Source organism: Hyla sarda, chromosome 7 (assembly GCF_029499605.1).
Source record: "Hyla sarda isolate aHylSar1 chromosome 7, aHylSar1.hap1, whole genome shotgun sequence".
Lineage (NCBI taxonomy): Eukaryota > Metazoa > Chordata > Amphibia > Anura > Hylidae > Hyla > Hyla sarda.
Genome location: NC_079195.1, coordinates 11,908,294 through 11,927,245, shown reverse-complemented (window position 1 = coordinate 11,927,245; position 18,952 = coordinate 11,908,294). Strand labels below are relative to the sequence as shown.

At 48.7% G+C, this 18,952-nt stretch overlaps 1 protein-coding gene across 2 annotated transcripts in view; it reads left to right on the top strand.

Annotated features, from left to right (window-relative positions):
* The window catches only part of ATRNL1 (attractin like 1), a 638,934-nt gene that overhangs the window by 348,079 nt on the left and 271,903 nt on the right, over nt 1–18,952 (top strand). For both annotated transcript variants that reach the window (XM_056531006.1, XM_056531007.1), the window contains exon 24: nt 3,125–3,282. In XM_056531006.1, coding sequence (XP_056386981.1) covers nt 3,125–3,282 — 158 coding nt within the window. The remainder of the gene's footprint in view (nt 1–3,124; nt 3,283–18,952) is intronic.

Below are 18,952 nucleotides of genomic sequence, written 5' to 3'. Positions count from 1 at the left end.
GTCTTGTACTCCACATGTGACATCAGGCGTCTTGTACTCCACATGTGACATCAGGCGTCTTGTACTCCACATGTGACATCAGGCGTCTTGTACTCCACATGTGACATCAGGCGTCTTGTACTCCACATGTGACATCAGGCGTCTTGTACTCCACATGTGACATCAGGCGTCTTGTACTCCACATGTGACATCAGGCGTCTTGTACTCCACATGTGACATCAGGCGTCTTGTACTCCACATGTGACATCAGGCGTCTTGTACTCCACATGTGACATCAGGCGTCTTGTACTCCAGATGTGACATCAGGCGTCTTGTACTCCAGATGTGACATCAGGCGTCTTGTACTCCAGATGTGACATCAGGCGTCTTGTACTCCAGATGTGACATCAGGCGTCTTGTACTCCAGATGTGACATCAGGCGTCTTGTACTCCAGATGTGACATCAGGCGTCTTGTACTCCAGATGTGACATCAGGCGTCTTGTACTCCAGATGTGACATCAGGCGTCTTGTACTCCAGATGTGACATCAGGCGTCTTGTACTCCAGATGTGACATCAGGCGTCTTGTACTCCAGATGTGACATCAGGCGTCTTGTACTCCAGATGTGACATCAGGCGTCTTGTACTCCAGATGTGACATCAGGCGTCTTGTACTCCAGATGTGACATCAGGCGTCTTGTACTCCAGATGTGACATCAGGCGTCTTGTACTCCAGATGCGACATCAGGCGTCTTGTACTCCAGATGCGACATCAGGCGTCTTGTACTCCAGATGCGACATCAGGCGTCTTGTACTCCAGATGCGACATCAGGCGTCTTGTACTCCAGATGCGACATCAGGCGTCTTGTACTCCAGATGCGACATCAGGCGTCTTGTACTCCAGATGCGACATCAGGCGTCTTGTACTCCAGATGCGACATCAGGCGTCTTGTACTCCAGATGCGACATCAGGCGTCTTGTACTCCAGATGCGACATCAGGCGTCTTGTACTCCAGATGCGACATCAGGCGTCTTGTACTCCAGATGCGACATCAGGCGTCTTGTACTCCAGATGCGACATCAGGCGTCTTGTACTCCAGATGCGACATCAGGCGTCTTGTACTCCAGATGCGACATCAGGCGTCTTGTACTCCAGATGCGACATCAGGCGTCTTGTACTCCAGATGCGACATCAGGCGTCTTGTACTCCAGATGCGACATCAGGCGTCTTGTACTCCAGATGCGACATCAGGCGTCTTGTACTCCAGATGCGACATCAGGCGTCTTGTACTCCAGATGTGTCAGGGCGGATTTTCAGACAGCAAGCAGAGATCTTGGAAAGAGTTAGAAGTTGAGACAAAAGTCTACTAGAAAGTTACAGGCCTTCTCGTTATTCAGAGATGATGCTTAATGTGGCGGGAGGTGACTCACTTATGTAAATGAAAATAATAAAATAGCGCATTCTCGCCTCCGCCCCGTCCATCCCGCCGTCTCTGATCCCCAATAACAGATCTGACAGATTGCTGCAATTATCTCTGTATTCTCCTGACCCCATGTGATTGCTGACTGGTGTTTCCCGGGCATATTTTGTGGTCGCTGTACGCTGTTGATTACAGAATGGCACTGCCCATCGTGACCTTCAGCAAAAAATATAAAACATTCATTGTCCATAGATTGCATAGAATTATTAAAGAACAGAATCTGTAATAAGCTTGATTCAGGCTGCAGATAAAGACTTAACCACTGCAAAGCTTAATCAGGTACCTGCACCAAAATATTACCCGCTCCAGCATATAGAGACTAGATTGTGAGCTGTGGGGGCATTTGATTGCACGATCCTAAAGTTAGTGATGGAGAAGGCAGTTGTTATAATGTGTATGTGGGTTTACTTGCTGTTCACACAAGAGATTCCAAGGTTTATACATTGTAGGTTCTTCAGGGGCGGGGCTAACACATTATGTATCTGAAGACCCAAGGTATTTGCACATTTTTAAGGTCAGTGATGGAGAAGGCAGTTGTTATAATGTGTCCATGAGTATTCTTGCAGTTGACATTAGACAGAGCATAAATTGTAGCTTCCTCATGGGCGGGGCAAACACATTCTGTTTGTATAGACCTGTGGTGTATGATTGGCAGTTGTTATAATGTGTCTGTGTGTTTTCATGCAGTTGACATTATACACAAGATATTCCAGGGTCTGTAAATTTTAGGATCCTTTGGGGCCGGGCTAATACATTATGTATCTGTAGACCTAAGGTAGTTGATTGCTCGTTTTTGAGGTCATTGATGGAGGAGGACAGCTGTTATCATGTGTCTGTATTGTTGCAGTTCACATTAGACACAAGAGTTCCCAGAATTGTGCATTCTTTGAGCCAGTGATGGGAGCATAATGTGTGCATGAATATTCTTGCGGTTGACAATAGACACTAAATCTGTACATTGTAGGTTCCTCAGGGGCGGAGTTAACATGTTCTGTTTATATAGACCTGGCATATGATTGCACACTCTTGAGGTCAGTGATGGAGAAGGGCAGTTGTTATAATGTGTCTGTGTGTTTACTTGCAGTTGACATTAGACACAAAATTTCAAGGTCTATACTGTACATTGTGGGTTCCTCAGGGGCGGGGCTAACATATTATGTATCTGTAGACCTTTGGTATCTGATTGCACGTTTTTGAGGTCAGTGATGAAGAGGGGCAGTTGTTGAGTATTCTTGCAGTTGACATGAGACACTAGATCTGTAAATTGTAGGCTCCTCATGAGCGGGGCTAACACTTTCTGTTTATATAGACCTGGTATATGATTGCAGACTCTTGAGGTTAGTGATGAAGGAGAGCAGTTGTTATAATGCGTCTGTGTGTTTATTTCAAGGCCTATACATTGTAGGTTTCTCATGGGCAGGGCTAACACATTCTGTATATATATACCTTAGGTATTTAATTGTACACGCAATTATTACAAATCCGTAATGGAGGAGCACAGTTGTTAGAATGTGTACGTGAGTATTTATGCAGTTGCAATTGTAGGTTCCTCAGGGGCGGGGCTAACTTATTCTGTCTTTATAACCCTATTGTATTTGATTGCATGCTCTTCAGTGATGGATGAGGTCAGTTGTTACAATGTGTCCCGTGTGTTTTTTCTTCCAGCCGGCACCATCTCTGGAGAAGAAGTCCCCCTGGTGGCCAAGTCTCACATCAAGGAATATCGGGACAGTTTCTCTTGTGAGAAGTTCAATTTCCGGAGTAACCCCAACATCACCTTCTATGTCTACGTCAGCAACTTCTCATGGCCAATCAAGATCCAGGTCAGTCCCAGCGCCCAACATTGCTACTATGTTTCAGATATGTAGGTTTGGGACCCAGACGGGAGAAAGATTTTACAGCTGCAGGAATAGGTCTGGATAGGTTTTCAGTCTATGGATGTTTTTATTTACTGTCAGCAAGCAGAGATCTTACAAATGGTAAGAAAAAATGGGAATGTATGAAGCAATGTACGCCAGTTTTCTGCCATACAAAAGACACAATTATTTGCACAAGCCTCATTGTGCCCAAACATAAAAAAAATATATATATCAGTACAAACTGTTTCAAATGCTGGAGCCAGCGCTGGGAGCTTGTGACGTCATAGCCCCACCCCCTCATGATGTCACACCCCCGTCACGCCCCCTCCCATAGACTTGCATTGAGGGGGTGGGGCATGACATAATGAGGGGGCGGGCTATGACATAACAAGCTGTTCCAAATGCTAAGCAGCGGAGTACCCCTTTAAGCGGCATAAGATGTCTGATCGTGGGGGTCCCACTGGGACCCCTGCTATCTCCCTGCAGAACCCGACGTTTGTTTAGAACATCGGCTGCTGCACCGGAGGCTCGTGACGTCAAGGTCACATCATGGCCACGCCCCCTCAATGCAAGTCTTATGGAGGGGGCGTGGCCGTGACGTCAGTGCTGCATCACTAGTCATCAGGCACGGATGGGTAGTTTGCTCCGTGCACCTGATGACTGCGGTTCTGCAGCACTGACGTCACAGCCACGCCCCCTCCATAAGACTTGCAATGAGGGGGCGTGGCCGTGACGTCACGAGCCTCTGATGCAGCATCCAGGGTTCTAAGCAAACGCCGGGTGCTGCAGGGAGATTGCGGGGGTCCCAGCGGCGGGACAACAGCGATCATACTTCTTATCCCCTATCCTTTGGATAGGGGATAAGATGTCTGGGGGCGAAGTTCCCCTTTAAGTTATATTGCACTACATTGCTCCTTTAAAATTGGCGAAAAATTAAGACACAGAGCTCAAAGCTTTATTTGTATAACACAGGGATAGATCTGTGACATGTGGGCACTACAATAGGGGTGCTGAGGGTCCTGAGGGGGTATCTTGTGGCCCTCGTTTCACACTGGGGGGTCATTCCCTTCGCTGTCTCTGGTCGTCTGTTCTGCGCCCGCTCTTCACTCCTCGCACGTTTGCCGAGTATGTTTTTCATCCTTTGTGGGCTGGTAGTCTGGCGTCCTCTGAGGAGGGCATCAATCAGGAGGCACGGGATGGATCGGCGCCAGCACTAACCCGGCGCGTTTCAGTCTCCTCTGTGACTTGTTCATCAGCGTGCCAACACCATCCGAGCCCCGGAGACCTGAGCGCATTCCTGGCTCGCGTCCTCGCCGACGGTTCTACTTCGCTGATTTCATCCTTTCTTTTTGCTTTTAGTTTCTTAACGTCAAAGGAAAACAAAATCCGCCCGATCCTGACAGCGCATTATAAATCGCAACCAAGAGGAAGCAGAGCCAAGGAAACGCCGCGACTGTCAGTGATCCAGATCAGCGGCCTGTGCGTGCGGGGGCACCGCTTATCCTGCCCATCTTCCCCCCCAGAGAGGGGATTATTATTTGTGGTTACAGGGGTCAGGGAGTACTGTAGTGAGAAAAAAACGTATGCCCTATCCAAAGGATCGGGGGTAAGTTATAAATCACAGGGGGTCCGACCGCTGGGAGCCCCCCGTTATCTCCTGCACGGCGCTCTGGCAATCCGCAGAAAGCGGGCACGCCGACGCCCGAAGGAAGCCATGGCCGACACACCCTCTCCATGTATCTCTATGGGATACATGCAGCAGTATACAGATAGAGCTGGAGAGGAGCAGTTTGGGAGCAAGCAGGAGCAATCTGATATGAAGTCACCTGACCCCGGACTGACCACTTACTTGGACTCATTAAACCCTGGGATTTCTCTGGATCAGGCTAGTGATCACATGACCCAGTTACAGTAAAGAAACACATGGATGCAGCTGTTCTTGAATAAAACAGATGACGCTTTTGGACTAGTTTTGAATTTTTTTTTGTTTTTTAATCAACTGGTGCCAGAAAGTTAAACAGATTTGTAAATTACTTCTATTAAAAAATCTTAATCCTTCCAGTACTTCCAATACTACAGAGGAAATTATTTTCTTTTTTGGAACACAGTGCTCTCTGCTGATATCTCTGTCCATTTTCAGAACTGTCCAGAGTAGGAGAAAAACCCCATAGAAAACTTTTGCTGCTCTGGACAGTTCCTAAAATGGACAGAGATGTCAGCAGAGAGCACTGTGGTCATGATGTCAGCAGAGAGCTCTGTGTTCCAAAAAGAAAATAATTTCCTTTGTAGTATTCAGCAGCTAATAAGTACTGGAAGGATTACGATTTTTTAATAGAAGTAATTTACAAATCTGTTTAACTTTCTGGCACCAGTTGATTTAAAAAAAAAAAAAAAGTTTTCCACCGGAGAACCCCTTTAAGCTTGAGAAAGCTGGGTGACAACACCTGTAGAGGCTGTCACGGCGTCCATATTTGATGTCATCCCGCTTTCCCAGATCATCATCACTTGCCCACTTCCCCTAAGCCAGTGTTTCCCAACCAGGGTGCCTCCAGCTGTGGCAAAACTACAATTCCCAGCATGCCTGGACAGCCGAAGGCTGTCCGGGCATGCTGGGAGTTGTAGTTTTGCCACAACTGGAGGCACCCTGGTTGGGAAACACTGCCTTAAGCTGATCTTTTGCTTGTTGGTCTGGAAATGCTGAGTGACAAAACCTGTCATGGCATCCATATTATTTGAGGTCATTCAGCTTTCCCAAGGTCCTAAATGGCGAATATGCCTAGCGATGCATCTCTGTTGCCTTGGCGTGTTACTTAAAGGGGTATTCCAGGCAAAACCTTTTTTTTTTTTATATATCAACTGGCTCCGGAAAGTTAAACAGATTTGTAAATTACTTCTATTAAAAAATCTTAATCCTTCCAATAGTTATTAGCTTCTGAAGTTTTCTGTCTAACTGCTCAATGATGATGTCACGTCCCAGGAGCTGTGCATGATGGGAGAATATCCCCATAGGAGCTGGACAGCTCCCGGGACGTGAGTCATCAGAAAGCAGTTAGACAGAAAACAACAACTCAACTTCAGAAGCTAATAACTATTGGAAGGATTAAGATTTTTTTAATAGAAGTAATTTACAAATCTATTTAACTTTCCGGAGCCAGTTGATATATAAAAAAAAGTTTTTCACCAGAGTACCCCTTTAAGTGTTTTAAAAAGCTGGGTGACAATGCTTGTCGTTGGGGCTGCCATAGCGGCCATATTTGTTGTCACCTAGATGACATGGAATGGGGCGTCTGGCTTAATTAAACAGCTTTTGGTAATTTGCGTAACCGGGTCACATGTTCCCCGTCACCCGTCGCTGGCGCCCTGATCAGACGCGTCGTCACTCGTATCTGTTTTCCCAGTATTTGTAAAAAAAAAATCACATTTCCCATTTAGAATCAGCAGATTTTATACTGTCCCTGGATTGGCGCCATCTTCCTGCCCCCTGGCACCGCGCCCGCCGCCCCTCCCACCCTTCACCTCCGCTGTAAATACTAGTTATAATGTGCGCGCCTGAGCCCATAAAACCCAAAGTGTTCCCGGAATCTGCGCAACAACATCCCCTCTGCCCGGACACCGCGATTCACGGCCGCACATCAATATTCACCATATGCAAAAAAACGCGGTGGATTGCTTCCTCGTCTCAATTACCCAGGAGTGAGAGACGGGCGCCATCGCTCTGCCTTTATCTTCCGCCATAAATTAAGGCTCCGGCACAGACATCACCCGAACGCTACGATTTATCCTTTTTTTTTAAGTCTATTTAATTCCATTTGAGACCGCGAATAATAAATGAGAAAAATCACAAAATTCGACTAAAATAAAAACTCCTCATCTGATCATGGCGGCGAAAGAGAGCGACGGATTTAGGGAGGAAGAACGGATCCAACATCGCGTGATGAAAAGAGAACAACATTTACCTGCAAAAGTCAAAAGATCTCGGTAAATGTATCTGATCCTGGAAAAGCTGGGTGACAGTCAATATGGCTGCCATTACATGCAGCAGTATGCAGATAGAGCTGGAGGGGAGCAGTTTGGGAGCAAGCAGCAGCAATCTGATATGGAGTCACCTGACCCCGGCCGGACCACTTTCTTGGACTCATTAAAGGGGTACTTTTTTTCTTTTTTTAAATCAACTGGTGCCAGAAAGTTAAACAGATTTGTTAATTACTTCTATTAAAACATCTTAATCCTTCCAGTACTTGTTAGCTGCTGAATACTACATAGGAAATTCTTTTCTTTTTGGAACACAGAGCTCTCTGCTGACATCCCGAGCACAGTGCTCTCTACTGACATCTCTGTCCATTTTTAGGAACTGTCCAGAGCAGCATATGTTTGCTATGGGGATTTTCTCCTACTCTGGACAGTTCTTAAAATGGACAGAGATGTCAGCAGAGAGTTCTCTGTGTTCCAAAAAGAAAATAATTTCCTCTGTATTATACAGCTGCTAAGAAGTACTGGAAGGATTAATATTTTTTTTAATAGAAGTAATTTGCAAATCTGTTTAACTTTCTGGCATCAGTTAATAAAAAAAAAAAAAGTTTTCCAGCAGAGTACCCCTTTAAACCCTGGGATTTCTCTGGATCAGGCTGGTGATCACATGACCCAGTTACAGTAATGAAACACATGGATACAGCTGTGCTTGCATGAAACAGATGACGCTTTTGGACTAGTGATGGTGAATGTGCATGATATGGGCACAATAAAAAAAATCCCGGAGTACCTCTTTAAGCTTGGGAAAGCTGGGTGACAACACCTGTAGAGGCTGTCAGATATTCCTGGTTAAACAGGGGTGCGGACAGGGACATAGGGGTGTCCTCAGGGGATTGCAGTGATCCATTTATTGTAGTGTCCTATGAGGGCCCCCTTGAAGGGGCTTTGACCTAATGATCAATAAGATATCGTAGGGTAGTGACATGGGGGGAGTGTTTCCCAACCATGGGGCCTCCAGCTGTTGCAAAACTACAACTCCCAGCATGCCCGGACAGCCGTTGGCTGTCCGGGCATGCTGGGAGTTGTAGTTTTGCAACAGCTGGAGGCACCCTGGATGGAAAACCCTACCTTGAGGGTTTGCAGTAATCTATGGGATCCATTTGTTTTAGTGATCTGGGGGGGATCTATAGTAGATCCTGGGGGACAGTGATCTATTGCAGTGATATATAGATGGTAATCCTGCAGTGATCCTGGGGAGAGACATTAATCTATAGGTTGTAATGATTTGTTTGGAGTCCTCAGGTGGAGGTGATCTGTGGGGGTCCTATTCAATGCTAATGTATATGGTGGTCTGGGGGCTGACAGTGGTCTATGGTGGATCCTGAGGATGGCCGGTAATCCATGGCTGCAGTGATCTGTGGGGGGTCCTATAGAGATATACAATGTTTCTGGAGGATGTTCAGTATTCTCTGGGTGGTCTGGAGGGTATACAGTGGTCTATGGTGGTCCTGCAGGGGTGGTCAGTGTTCTCTGGGTGGTCTGGGGGTGTACAGTGGTCTATGGTGGTCCTGCAGGGGTGGTCAGTGTTCTCTGGGTGGTCTGGAGGGTATACAGTGGTCTATGGTGGTCCTGGTGGGGTGGTCAGTGTTCTCTGGGTGGTCTGGGGGTGTACAGTGGTCTATGATGGTCCTGGAGGGGGGGGGGGGGGTCAATGTTCCCTGGGTGGTCTGGGGGGGTATACAGTGGTCTATGGTGGTCCTGCAGGGGTGGTCAGTGTTCTCTGGGTGGTCTGGGGGTATACAGTGGTCTATGGTGGTCCTGGTGGGGTGGTCAGTGTTCTCTGGGTGGTCTGGGGGTTTACTGTGGTCTATGGTGGGTCCTGGTGGGGTGGCTAGTGTTCTCTGGGTGGTCTGGGGATATACACTGGTCTATGGTGGTCCTGGAGGGGGTGTCAGTGTTCTCTGGTGGTCTGGGAGTATACAGAGGTCTATGGTGTCTCCTGGAGGGGGGGGGGGGGGGGTCAGTGTTCCGTGGGTGGTCTGGGGGTAGACAGTGGTCTATGGAGGGTCCTGGAGGGGGGGTCAGTGTTCTCTGGTGGTCTGGGGGTATACAGTGGTCTATGGTGGTCCTGAAGGGGTGGTCAGTGTTCTGTGGGTGCTCTGGGAGTATACAGTGGTCTATGGTGGTCCTGGAGGGGGGGGGGGGGGGGTCAGTGTTCTTTGGGGAGTATACAGTGGTCTATGGTGGGTCCTGGAGGGGTGGTCAGTGTTCTCTGGGTGGTCTGGAGGGTATACAGTGGTCTATGGTGGTCCTGGAGGGGGGGGGGGAGGGTCAGTGTTCTCTGATGGTCTGGGGGGTATACAGTGGTCTATCGTGGTCCTGGAGGGGGGGGGGGTCAGTGTTCTCTGGGTGGTCTGGGGGGGGGTATACAGTGGTCTATGGTGGTCTATGGAGGGGCGGTCAGTGTTCTCTGGGTGGTCTGGGGGGTATACAGTGGTCTATGGAGGGGTGGTCAGTGTTCTCTGGGTGGTCTGGGGGGGTATACAGTGGTCTATGGGGGGTCTATGGAGGGGTGGTCAGTGTTCTCTGGGGGGTATACAGTGGTCTATGGGGGTCTATGGAGGGGTGGTCAGTGTTCTCTGGGTGGTCAGGGGGGGGTATACAGTGGTCTACGGTGGGTCTGGGAGGGGCGGTCAGTGTTCTCTTTGGGGTCTTGTAGGATCTTTATTTCGTTGCCGCAGTCTCTGCCCCCTCGGCCCCCCAGGGGCTCATCCATTGTCCCGTCCATTGATAATTGATTGACTATTTGCTCTGATCGCTCGGTCCGGCATTCATCAGCCAAAGAGCAGCAATAAATCCCCGTCCGTCCAGTTCTCGCTGATGTCAGCGTCGGGCCGCCGCGTCCCCTCCGGGAAGCTTCACGTGTCGGTCACCTTGGGACGGTCCATCACAATCCTCCGGCTCCTTAATGAGAAACATCATCATCATCATCATGAGTGATTGTCACAATGTATCAGTATGAAGGTGGACGAGGGGGGGATGACCCCATCCATCACTCTCACTGAGACTTTCCCAGAGTCCTGAACGTGAAATCTTCCTGAACCTGCGGAGTCCTATTGCTCTCTGTTATCATCCAGTCCAGGCTGCACTGCTACCCCTTGTATGGGGCCACATCCATCTCCCCTGATATATTTTGGGTTCAGATCATTTACATTTTTTGCCATCATTTCCTCGCCGTGACTCTTCTTTCGCCGCGTACGGTCGCAGCGTGGCGATAAATCAGCGCCTGTCCGCAGACGCCGGCCCATCTCTTTGCTGCTTTCTTTTATGAGCTCAATAATAGTCGTGTAAATCATGGCTGGATATAGGCTTTCTGCCCGTACCGCGTATCTGGGAGTCTGATTGACTGGGGGGCGGCCTGCGTTACCGTCGCAAACGTGATTTATAACCGCTGGAGACGGCTTCATATAAAGGGGTCTCCCACTTTTAAGGTACATACAGTACTAGCATCTTAAAGGGGAACTTAAAGGGATACTTAACAACTTATCCCCTATCCAGGGGTTAGGGGATAAGTGTCTGATCGTCGGGGGGTCCCAGCAGTCGGACCCACCGCAATAAGCAGTTGGACCCCCTGGCTCTACCCATGCACGGAGCGGGCTTTGGCTGTCCAGGCATGCTGGGGGTTGTAGTTTTGCAACAGCTGGAGGCACCCTGGCTGGAATAGTATAGAACATAGGTGACTTTCACCATTCATTAAACCAGTGTTTCCCAATCAGTGTGCCTCCAGCTGTGCAAAAATACAACTCCCAGCATGCCCGGACAGCCTTTGGCTGTCCGGGCATGCTGGGAGTTGTAGTTTTGCAACAGCTGTAGGCACCCTGGTTCGGAAACACTAGTCTAATGAATGGTGAAAATCAACTATGTACTATATCAGAATTTCCAAACCAGCATACCTCCAGCTGTTGCAAAACTACAACTCCCAGCCTTTGGCTGTCCAGGCATGCTAGGAGTTGTAGTTTTGCAACAGCTGGAGGCACACTGATTGGGAAACACTAGTTTAATGAATGGTGAAAGTCACCTATGTTCTATACTATTCCAACCAGGGCGCCTCCAGCTGTTGCAAAACTACAACTCCCAGCATGCCCTGACAGCCGGTTGCTGTCAGGGCATGCTGGGAGTTGTAGTTTTGCAACAGCTGAACTTCCACCATTTAGAGATCACTGCCATAGAGCTAATATTTTCCATAAACTGCGCCACCCCTGTCCTCAGGTTGTGTTTGGTATCACAACTTGACTCCATTCACTTCAATGGAACTGAGCCTCTTGCTGTCCGGGTGTGCTGGGAGTTGTAGTTTTGGAACAGCTGAAGACACATTGGTTTTCAAACACTGGTCTAATAAATGGAAGTCACCTATGTTCTATACTATACAAGTGTTTCTCAACCAAATGCCTCCAGCTGTTGCAAAACTACAACTCCCAGCATTCTCTGACAGCCGTTGGCTGTCAAGGCATGCTGGGAGTTGTAGTTTTACAACAGCTTGAGGTCCACAGTTGAGAGCTCATTACCATAGACTTTATATTTTCAAAAAACAGCGCCACCCCTGTCCTCAGGTTGTGTTCAGTATTACAACTTGACTCCTTTCACTTCGATGCAACTGAGCTGCAATACTGCACACAACCTGAAGACAAGAGTGACGCTGTTTTCTTAAAGAAATCAGCTCTGTTTAAAAAAAAATCCTGGATAACTGTGTGAACCGGACTGGGACGGGTTAGTTCCAATTCACTGACAGCAAGCACAGAACATTGTATCCCTCATCTGCCTGGGTCACATATACATTAGATACATTACATATATTCCACCTGGCGTCCAGACCCGCGGACACCGGAGAACGCTGCAACATTTCGTTATCCGCATGTATCCATTTTGTATGTTCCTATTCACTGACAGCAAGTAGAGATCTTGAAATTAATAAAAAGCCGAAACATTTTCGAAAGTTTCCTAAAAATTGAAAATGAAAGGTTAAATTTAAAATGCCGGCGGCACGCTCTGTTCCCGTCACGATTTTTCGGATTTTCTTATTTATTTTTATATTTCTGAAAGTTTTTGTCGTATTTTCTCCGCCGCTCGGACTCACGATGCGTGTTGCGTGCAGCACTCCGCGGGCGCCATAATCAGAGACTGCTCAGTGGAATAAACCGTGCTGAGCGGAGTTGCGCGCTGGTAACCGCGCCTATTGTCCCGGCGCTCAGCGGACGATCATTGTGCATTTCCTTCGCTTTCTTCATGCTGATACAATGTATTCTCGCAGAGGGCGACGGTGCTCTCAGGCCCAGCCGGTGGCCGCTGATTGTCCGCTCGATGAAGCGTCATGTTACGTACAGCGGTCGCCATCTTCACGCTCCGCCGCGTCTCCTCCGTATAATGGGCTCACACAGCCAGAGCCCGGACGACTAATAGATACATCACAGAGCATTATCCCAGGAAATAAAAAAATTTAAAGTACTAAAAATAAAAGCCCCCGCGCGACCTCGCTGCTCAGCAACCACTTGACGCTCCTTCCACAGCACGTTCGGGTTGTCACTCAGCTTTACCTACATCCTGAATGCCGTATAAACCTGTATTATTATAAGGATTGAGTTGTGCCGGTTCTGTGCCTTAGTGTCAGTTCACACTGTTATTCTCGCATGCTATTCCTGAAAACTCAACAAGAAGCAGCGCAGCAGTGCAGAGGATTGTGGGAAGACAACAAATTAGAATAGAAATAAATATAGAGAGACAGAGAACAATAGATCATCAGGTTCATATCCCCAGTATATAGGGACGCTCCCCCACCACTAGTCAAATTATAATATGGCATTGTAGCAGAATAGTGAGCGCAGCTCTGAAGGGCACAAGAGGATAAGACATGATGTAACTGCAGAATAGTGAGTGCAGCTCTGGAGATGACTGGAGGATAAGACATGATGTAACTGCAGAATAGTGAGTGCAGCTCTGTAGGTCACTAGAGGATAAGACATGATGTAACTGCAGAATAGTGAGTGCAGCTCTGGAGGTGACTAGAGGTTAAGACATGATGTAACAGCAGAATAGTGAGTGCAGTTCTGGAGGTGACTAGATGATAGGACATGAGGTAACAGCAGAATAGTGAGTGCAGCTCTGGAGGTGACTAGAGGATAGAACATGATGTAACAGCAGAATAGTGAGTGCAGTCCTGGAGGTGTCTGGAGGATAAGACATGATGTAATACAGAATAGTGAGTGCAGTTCTGGAGTTGACTAGAGGATAGGACATGATGTAATAGCAGAATAGTGAGTGCAGCTCTGGAGGTGACTAGAGGATAGGACATGATGTAATAGCAGAATAGTGAGTGCAGCTCTGGAGGTGACTAGAGGATAGGACATGATGTAACAGTAGAATAGTGAGTGCAGTCCTGGAGGTGTCTGGAGGATAAGACATGATGTAACAGCAGAATAGTGAGTGCAGCTCTGGAGGTGGCTGGAGGATAAGACATGATGTAACTGCAGAATAGTGAGTGCAGCTCTGGAGGTGGCTGGAGGATAAGACATGATGTAACTGCAGAATAGTGAGTGCAGCTCTGGAGGTGGCTGGAGGATAAGACATGATGTAACTGCAGAATAGTGAGTGCAGCTTTGGAGGTCACTAGAGGATAAGACATGATGTAACTGCAGAATAGTGAGTGCAGCTCTGGAGGTGACTAGAGGTTAAGACATGATGTAACTGCAGAATAGTGAGTGCAGTCCTGGAGGTGTCTGGAGGATAAGACATGATGTAACAGCAGAATAGTGAGTGCAGCTCTGGAGGTGACTAGAGGTTGAGACATGATGTAACTGCAGAATAGTGAGTGCAGTCCTGGAGGTGTCTGGAGGATGAGACATGATGTAACAGCAGAATAGTGAGTGCAGCTCTGGAGGGGACTAGAGGTTAAGACATGATGTAACTGCAGAATAGTGAGTGCAGTTCTGGAGGAGACTAGAGGATAGGACATGATGTAACAGCAGAATAGTGACTGCAGCTCTGGAGGTGACTGAAGAATAACACGTGAGGTAACAGCCGAATAGTGATTGCAGCTCTAGAAGTTCTAGGAGGATAAGACCTGATGTAACAGCAGAGTAGTGAGTGCAGCTCTGGAGGTGACTGAAGGAAAAGACATAAATATAACTCTGGATCAGTATATGGAGATTTCCCTCTCTTGGCATATGGGGGCAGTAGTGGGATTTCTGATCAGTTATGAGGGTCGGTTCTCGGGTGGTGGTCCTGCAGATTGAGCCCCGATCGTCATCCTTACGTTCCGCTCAACCGCAGTCGCCAAAATCCATTTCAGTGCTCGTCCTGTTTATGAATAAGATAATCCTGACATTTCTTACTATGGGATTGTTGGCAAACATCTGAGTGAGTCTCCATGGCTGGATGTGAGGAGATTGTCGCTGGACGTCTGCCGAGACCTTCACTGTGCAGGGAGTCTCCATCTCTCAGCATCAGTAACGAAATCCACTTATTAGCCAAAATTAGGAGAATAAAGAGGATGAGTCAGCACCACTACTATAATGTACGAGTCCCTGCACTCACTGTAATGCAGTCACCTGGGCGGCTCCTATAATGTATGAGTCCCTGCACTCACTGTAATGCAGTCACCTGGGCGGCTCCTATAATGTATGAGTCCCTGCACTCACTGTAATACAGTCACCTGGGCGGCTCCTATAATGTATGAGTCCCTGCCCTCACTGTAATGCAGTCACCTGGGCGGCTCCTATAATGTATGAGTCCCTGCACTCACTGTAATGCAGTCACCTGGGCGGCTCCTATAATGTATGAATCCCTGCACTCACTGTAATGCAGTCACCTGGGCGGCTCCTATAATGTATGAACCCCTGCACTCACTGTAATGCAGTCACCTGGGCGGCTCCGATAATGTATGAGTCCCTGCACTCACTGTAATGCAGTCACCTGGGCGGCTCCTATAATGTATGAGTCCCTGCACTCACTGTAATGCAGTCACCTGGGATGCTCCTATAATGTATGAGTCCCTGCACTCACTGTAATACAGTCACCTGGGCGGCTCCTATAATGTATGAGTCCCTGCACTCACTGTAATGCAGTCACCTGGGCAGCTCCTATAATGTATGAGTCCCTGCACTCACTGTAATGCAGTCACCTGGGCGGCTCCTATAATGTATGAGTCCCTGCACTCACTGTAATGCAGTCACCTGGGCGGCTCCTATAATGTATGAGTCCCTGCACTCACTGTAATGCAGTCACTTGGGCGGCTCCTATAATGTATGAGTCCCTGCACTCACTGTAATGCAGTCACTTGGGCGGCTCCTATAATGTATGAGTCCCTGCACTCACTGTAATGCAGTCACCTGGGCGGCTCCTATAATGTATGAGTCCCTGCACTCACTGTAATGCAGTCACTTGGGCGGCTCCTATAATGTATGAGTCCCTGCACTGACTATAATACAGTCACCTGGGCGGCTCCTATAATGTATGAGTCCCTGCACTCACTGTAATGCAGTCACTTGGGCGGCTCCTATAATGTATGAGTCCCTGCACTGACTGTAATACAGTCACCTGGGCGGCTCCTATAATGTATGAGTCCCTGCACTCACTGTAATACAGTCACCTGGGCGGCTCCTATAATGTATGAGTCCCTGCACTCACTGTAATGCAGTCACCTGGGCGGCTCCTATAATGTATGAGTCCCTGCACTCACTGTAATGCAGTCACCTGGGCGGCTCCTATAATGTATAAGTCCCTGCACTCACTGTAATGCAGTCACCTGGGCGGCTCCTATAATGTATGAGTCCCTGCACTCACTGTAATGCAGTCACCTGGGCGGCTCCTATAATGTATGAGTCCCTGCACTCACTGTAATGCAGTCACCTGGGCGGCTCCTATAATGTATGAGTCCCTGCACTCACTGTAATGCAGTCACATTGGCGGCTCCTATAATGTATGAGTCCCTGCGCTCACTGTAACACCGTCACCTGGGCGGCTCCTATAATGTATGAGTCCCTGCACTCACTGTAAACAGTCACCTGTGCGGCTCCTATAATGTATGAGTCCCTGCACTCACTGTAATACAGTCACCTGGGCGGCTCCTATAATGTATGAGTCCCTGCACTCACTGTAATGCAGTCACCTGGGCGGCTCCTATAATGTATGAGTCCCTGCACTCACTGTAATGCAGTCACCTGGACGGCTCCTATAATGTATGAGTCCCTGCACTCACTGTAATGCAGTCACCTGGACGGCTCCTATAATGTATGAGTCCCTGCACTCACTGTAATGCAGTCACCTGGGCGGCTCCTATAATGTATGAGTCCCTGCACTCACTGTAATGCAGTCACCTGGGCGGTTCCTATAATGTATGAGTCCCTGCACTCACTGTAATGTAGTCACCTTGGCGGCTCCTATAATGTATGAGTCCCTGCACTCACTGTAATGCAATCACCTGGGCGGCTCCTATAATGTATGAGTCCCTGCACTCACTGTAATGCAGTCACCTGGGCAGCTCCTATAATGTATGAGTCCCTGCACTCACTGTAATGCAGTCACCTGGGCGGCTCCTATAATGTATGAGTCCCTGCACTCACTGTAATACAGTCACCTGGGCGGCTCCTATAATGTATGAGTCCCTGCACTCACTGTAATGCAGTCACCTGGGCGGCTCCTATAATGTACGAGTCCCTGCACTCACTGTAATGCAGTCACCTGGGCGGCTCCTATAATGTATGAGTCCCTCCACTCACTGTAAACAGTCACCTGGGCGGCTCCTATAATGTATGAGTCCCTGCACTCACTGTAACACAGTCACCTGGGCGGCTCCTATAATGTATGAGGCGCTGCACTCACTGTAATGCAGTCACCTGGGCGGCTCCTATAATGTATGAGTCCCTGCACTCACTGTAATGCAGTCAACTGGGCGGCTCCTATAATGTATGAGTCCCTGCACTCACTGTAATAGAGTCACCTGGGCGGCTCCTATAATGTATGAGTCCCTGCACTCACTGTAATACAGTCACCTGGGCAGCTCCTATAATGTATGAGTCCCTGCACTCACTGTAAACAGTCACCTGGGCGGCTCCTATAATGTATGAGTCCCTGCACTCACTGTAATGCAGTCACCTGGGCGGCTCCTATAATGTATGAGTCCCTGCACTCACTGTAATGCAGTCACCTGGGAGGCTCCTATAATGTATGAGTCCCTGCACTCACTGTAATGCAGTCAACTGGGCGGCTCCTATAATGTATGAGTCCCTGCACTCACTGTAATGTAGTCACCTGGGCGGCTCCTATAATGTATGAATCCCTGCACTCACTGTAATGCAGTCACCTGGGCGGCTCCTATAATGTATGAGTCCCTGCACTCACTGTAATACAGTCACCTGGGCAGCTCCTATAATGTATGAGTCCCTGCACTCACTGTAATGCAGTCACCTGGGCGGCTCCTATAATGTATGAGTCCCTGCACTCACTGTAATGCAGTCACCTGGGCGGCTCCTATAATGTATGAGTCCCTGCACTCACTGTAATGCAGTCACCTGGGCGGCTCCTATAATGTACGAGTCCCTGCACTCACTGTAATGCAGTCACCTGGGCGGCTCCTATAATGTATGAGTCCCTCCACTCACTGTAAACAGTCACCTGGGCGGCTCCTATAATGTATGAGTCCCTGCACTCACTGTAACACAGTCACCTGGGCGGCTCCTATAATGTATGAGGCGCTGCACTCACTGTAATGCAGTCACCTGGGCGGCTCCTATAATGTATGAGTCCCTGCACTCACTGTAATGCAGTCAACTGGGCGGCTCCTATAATGTATGAGTCCCTGCACTCACTGTAATAGAGTCACCTGGGCGGCTCCTATAATGTATGAGTCCCTGCACTCACTGTAATGCAGTCACCTGGGCGGCTCCTATAATGTATGAGTCCCTGCACTCACTGTAATGCAGTCACCTGGACGGCTCCTATAATGTATGAGTCCCTGCACTCACTGTAATACAGTCACCTGGGCGGCTCCTATAATGTATGAGTCCCTGCACTCACTGTAATGCAGTCACCTGGGCGGCTCCTATAATGTATGAGTCCCTGCACTCACTGTAAACAGTCACCTGGGCGGCTCCTATAATGTACAAGTCACCTAGCAACCACTTGTTTCCTGTCTGCGATGCCACCATTTGAATACATGTAGCTAGATGTACCATAGTGGTCACAAGACATTTCTGTGCTGTACTAAAGCCTGTTTCTCATGACTGCCCATTAGACTGCTCCTCCAGGCTGCACGGTAGACTGTCCCCCTGGCTGCACAGTAGACTGCACCTCCAGGAGACTGCTCAATTAGGCTGCATGGTAGACTGCCCCTCCAGGCTGCACAGCAGACTGGCACAGGGTGCAGCCATCGGAGCAGTGTCTGGCACAGGGTTCACTCATCGGAGCAGTGTCTGGTACAAGGCCCAGTCATCGGAGCAGTGTCTGGCACAGGGCACAGTCATCGGAGCAGTGTCTGTCACAGGGTGCCATCATCGGAGCAGTGTCTGGCACAGGGTGCAGTCATCGGAGCAGTGTCTGGCACAGGGTGCAGTCATCGGAGCAGTGTCTGGCACACGGTTCAGTCATCGGAGCAGTGTCTGGCACAGGGTGCCGT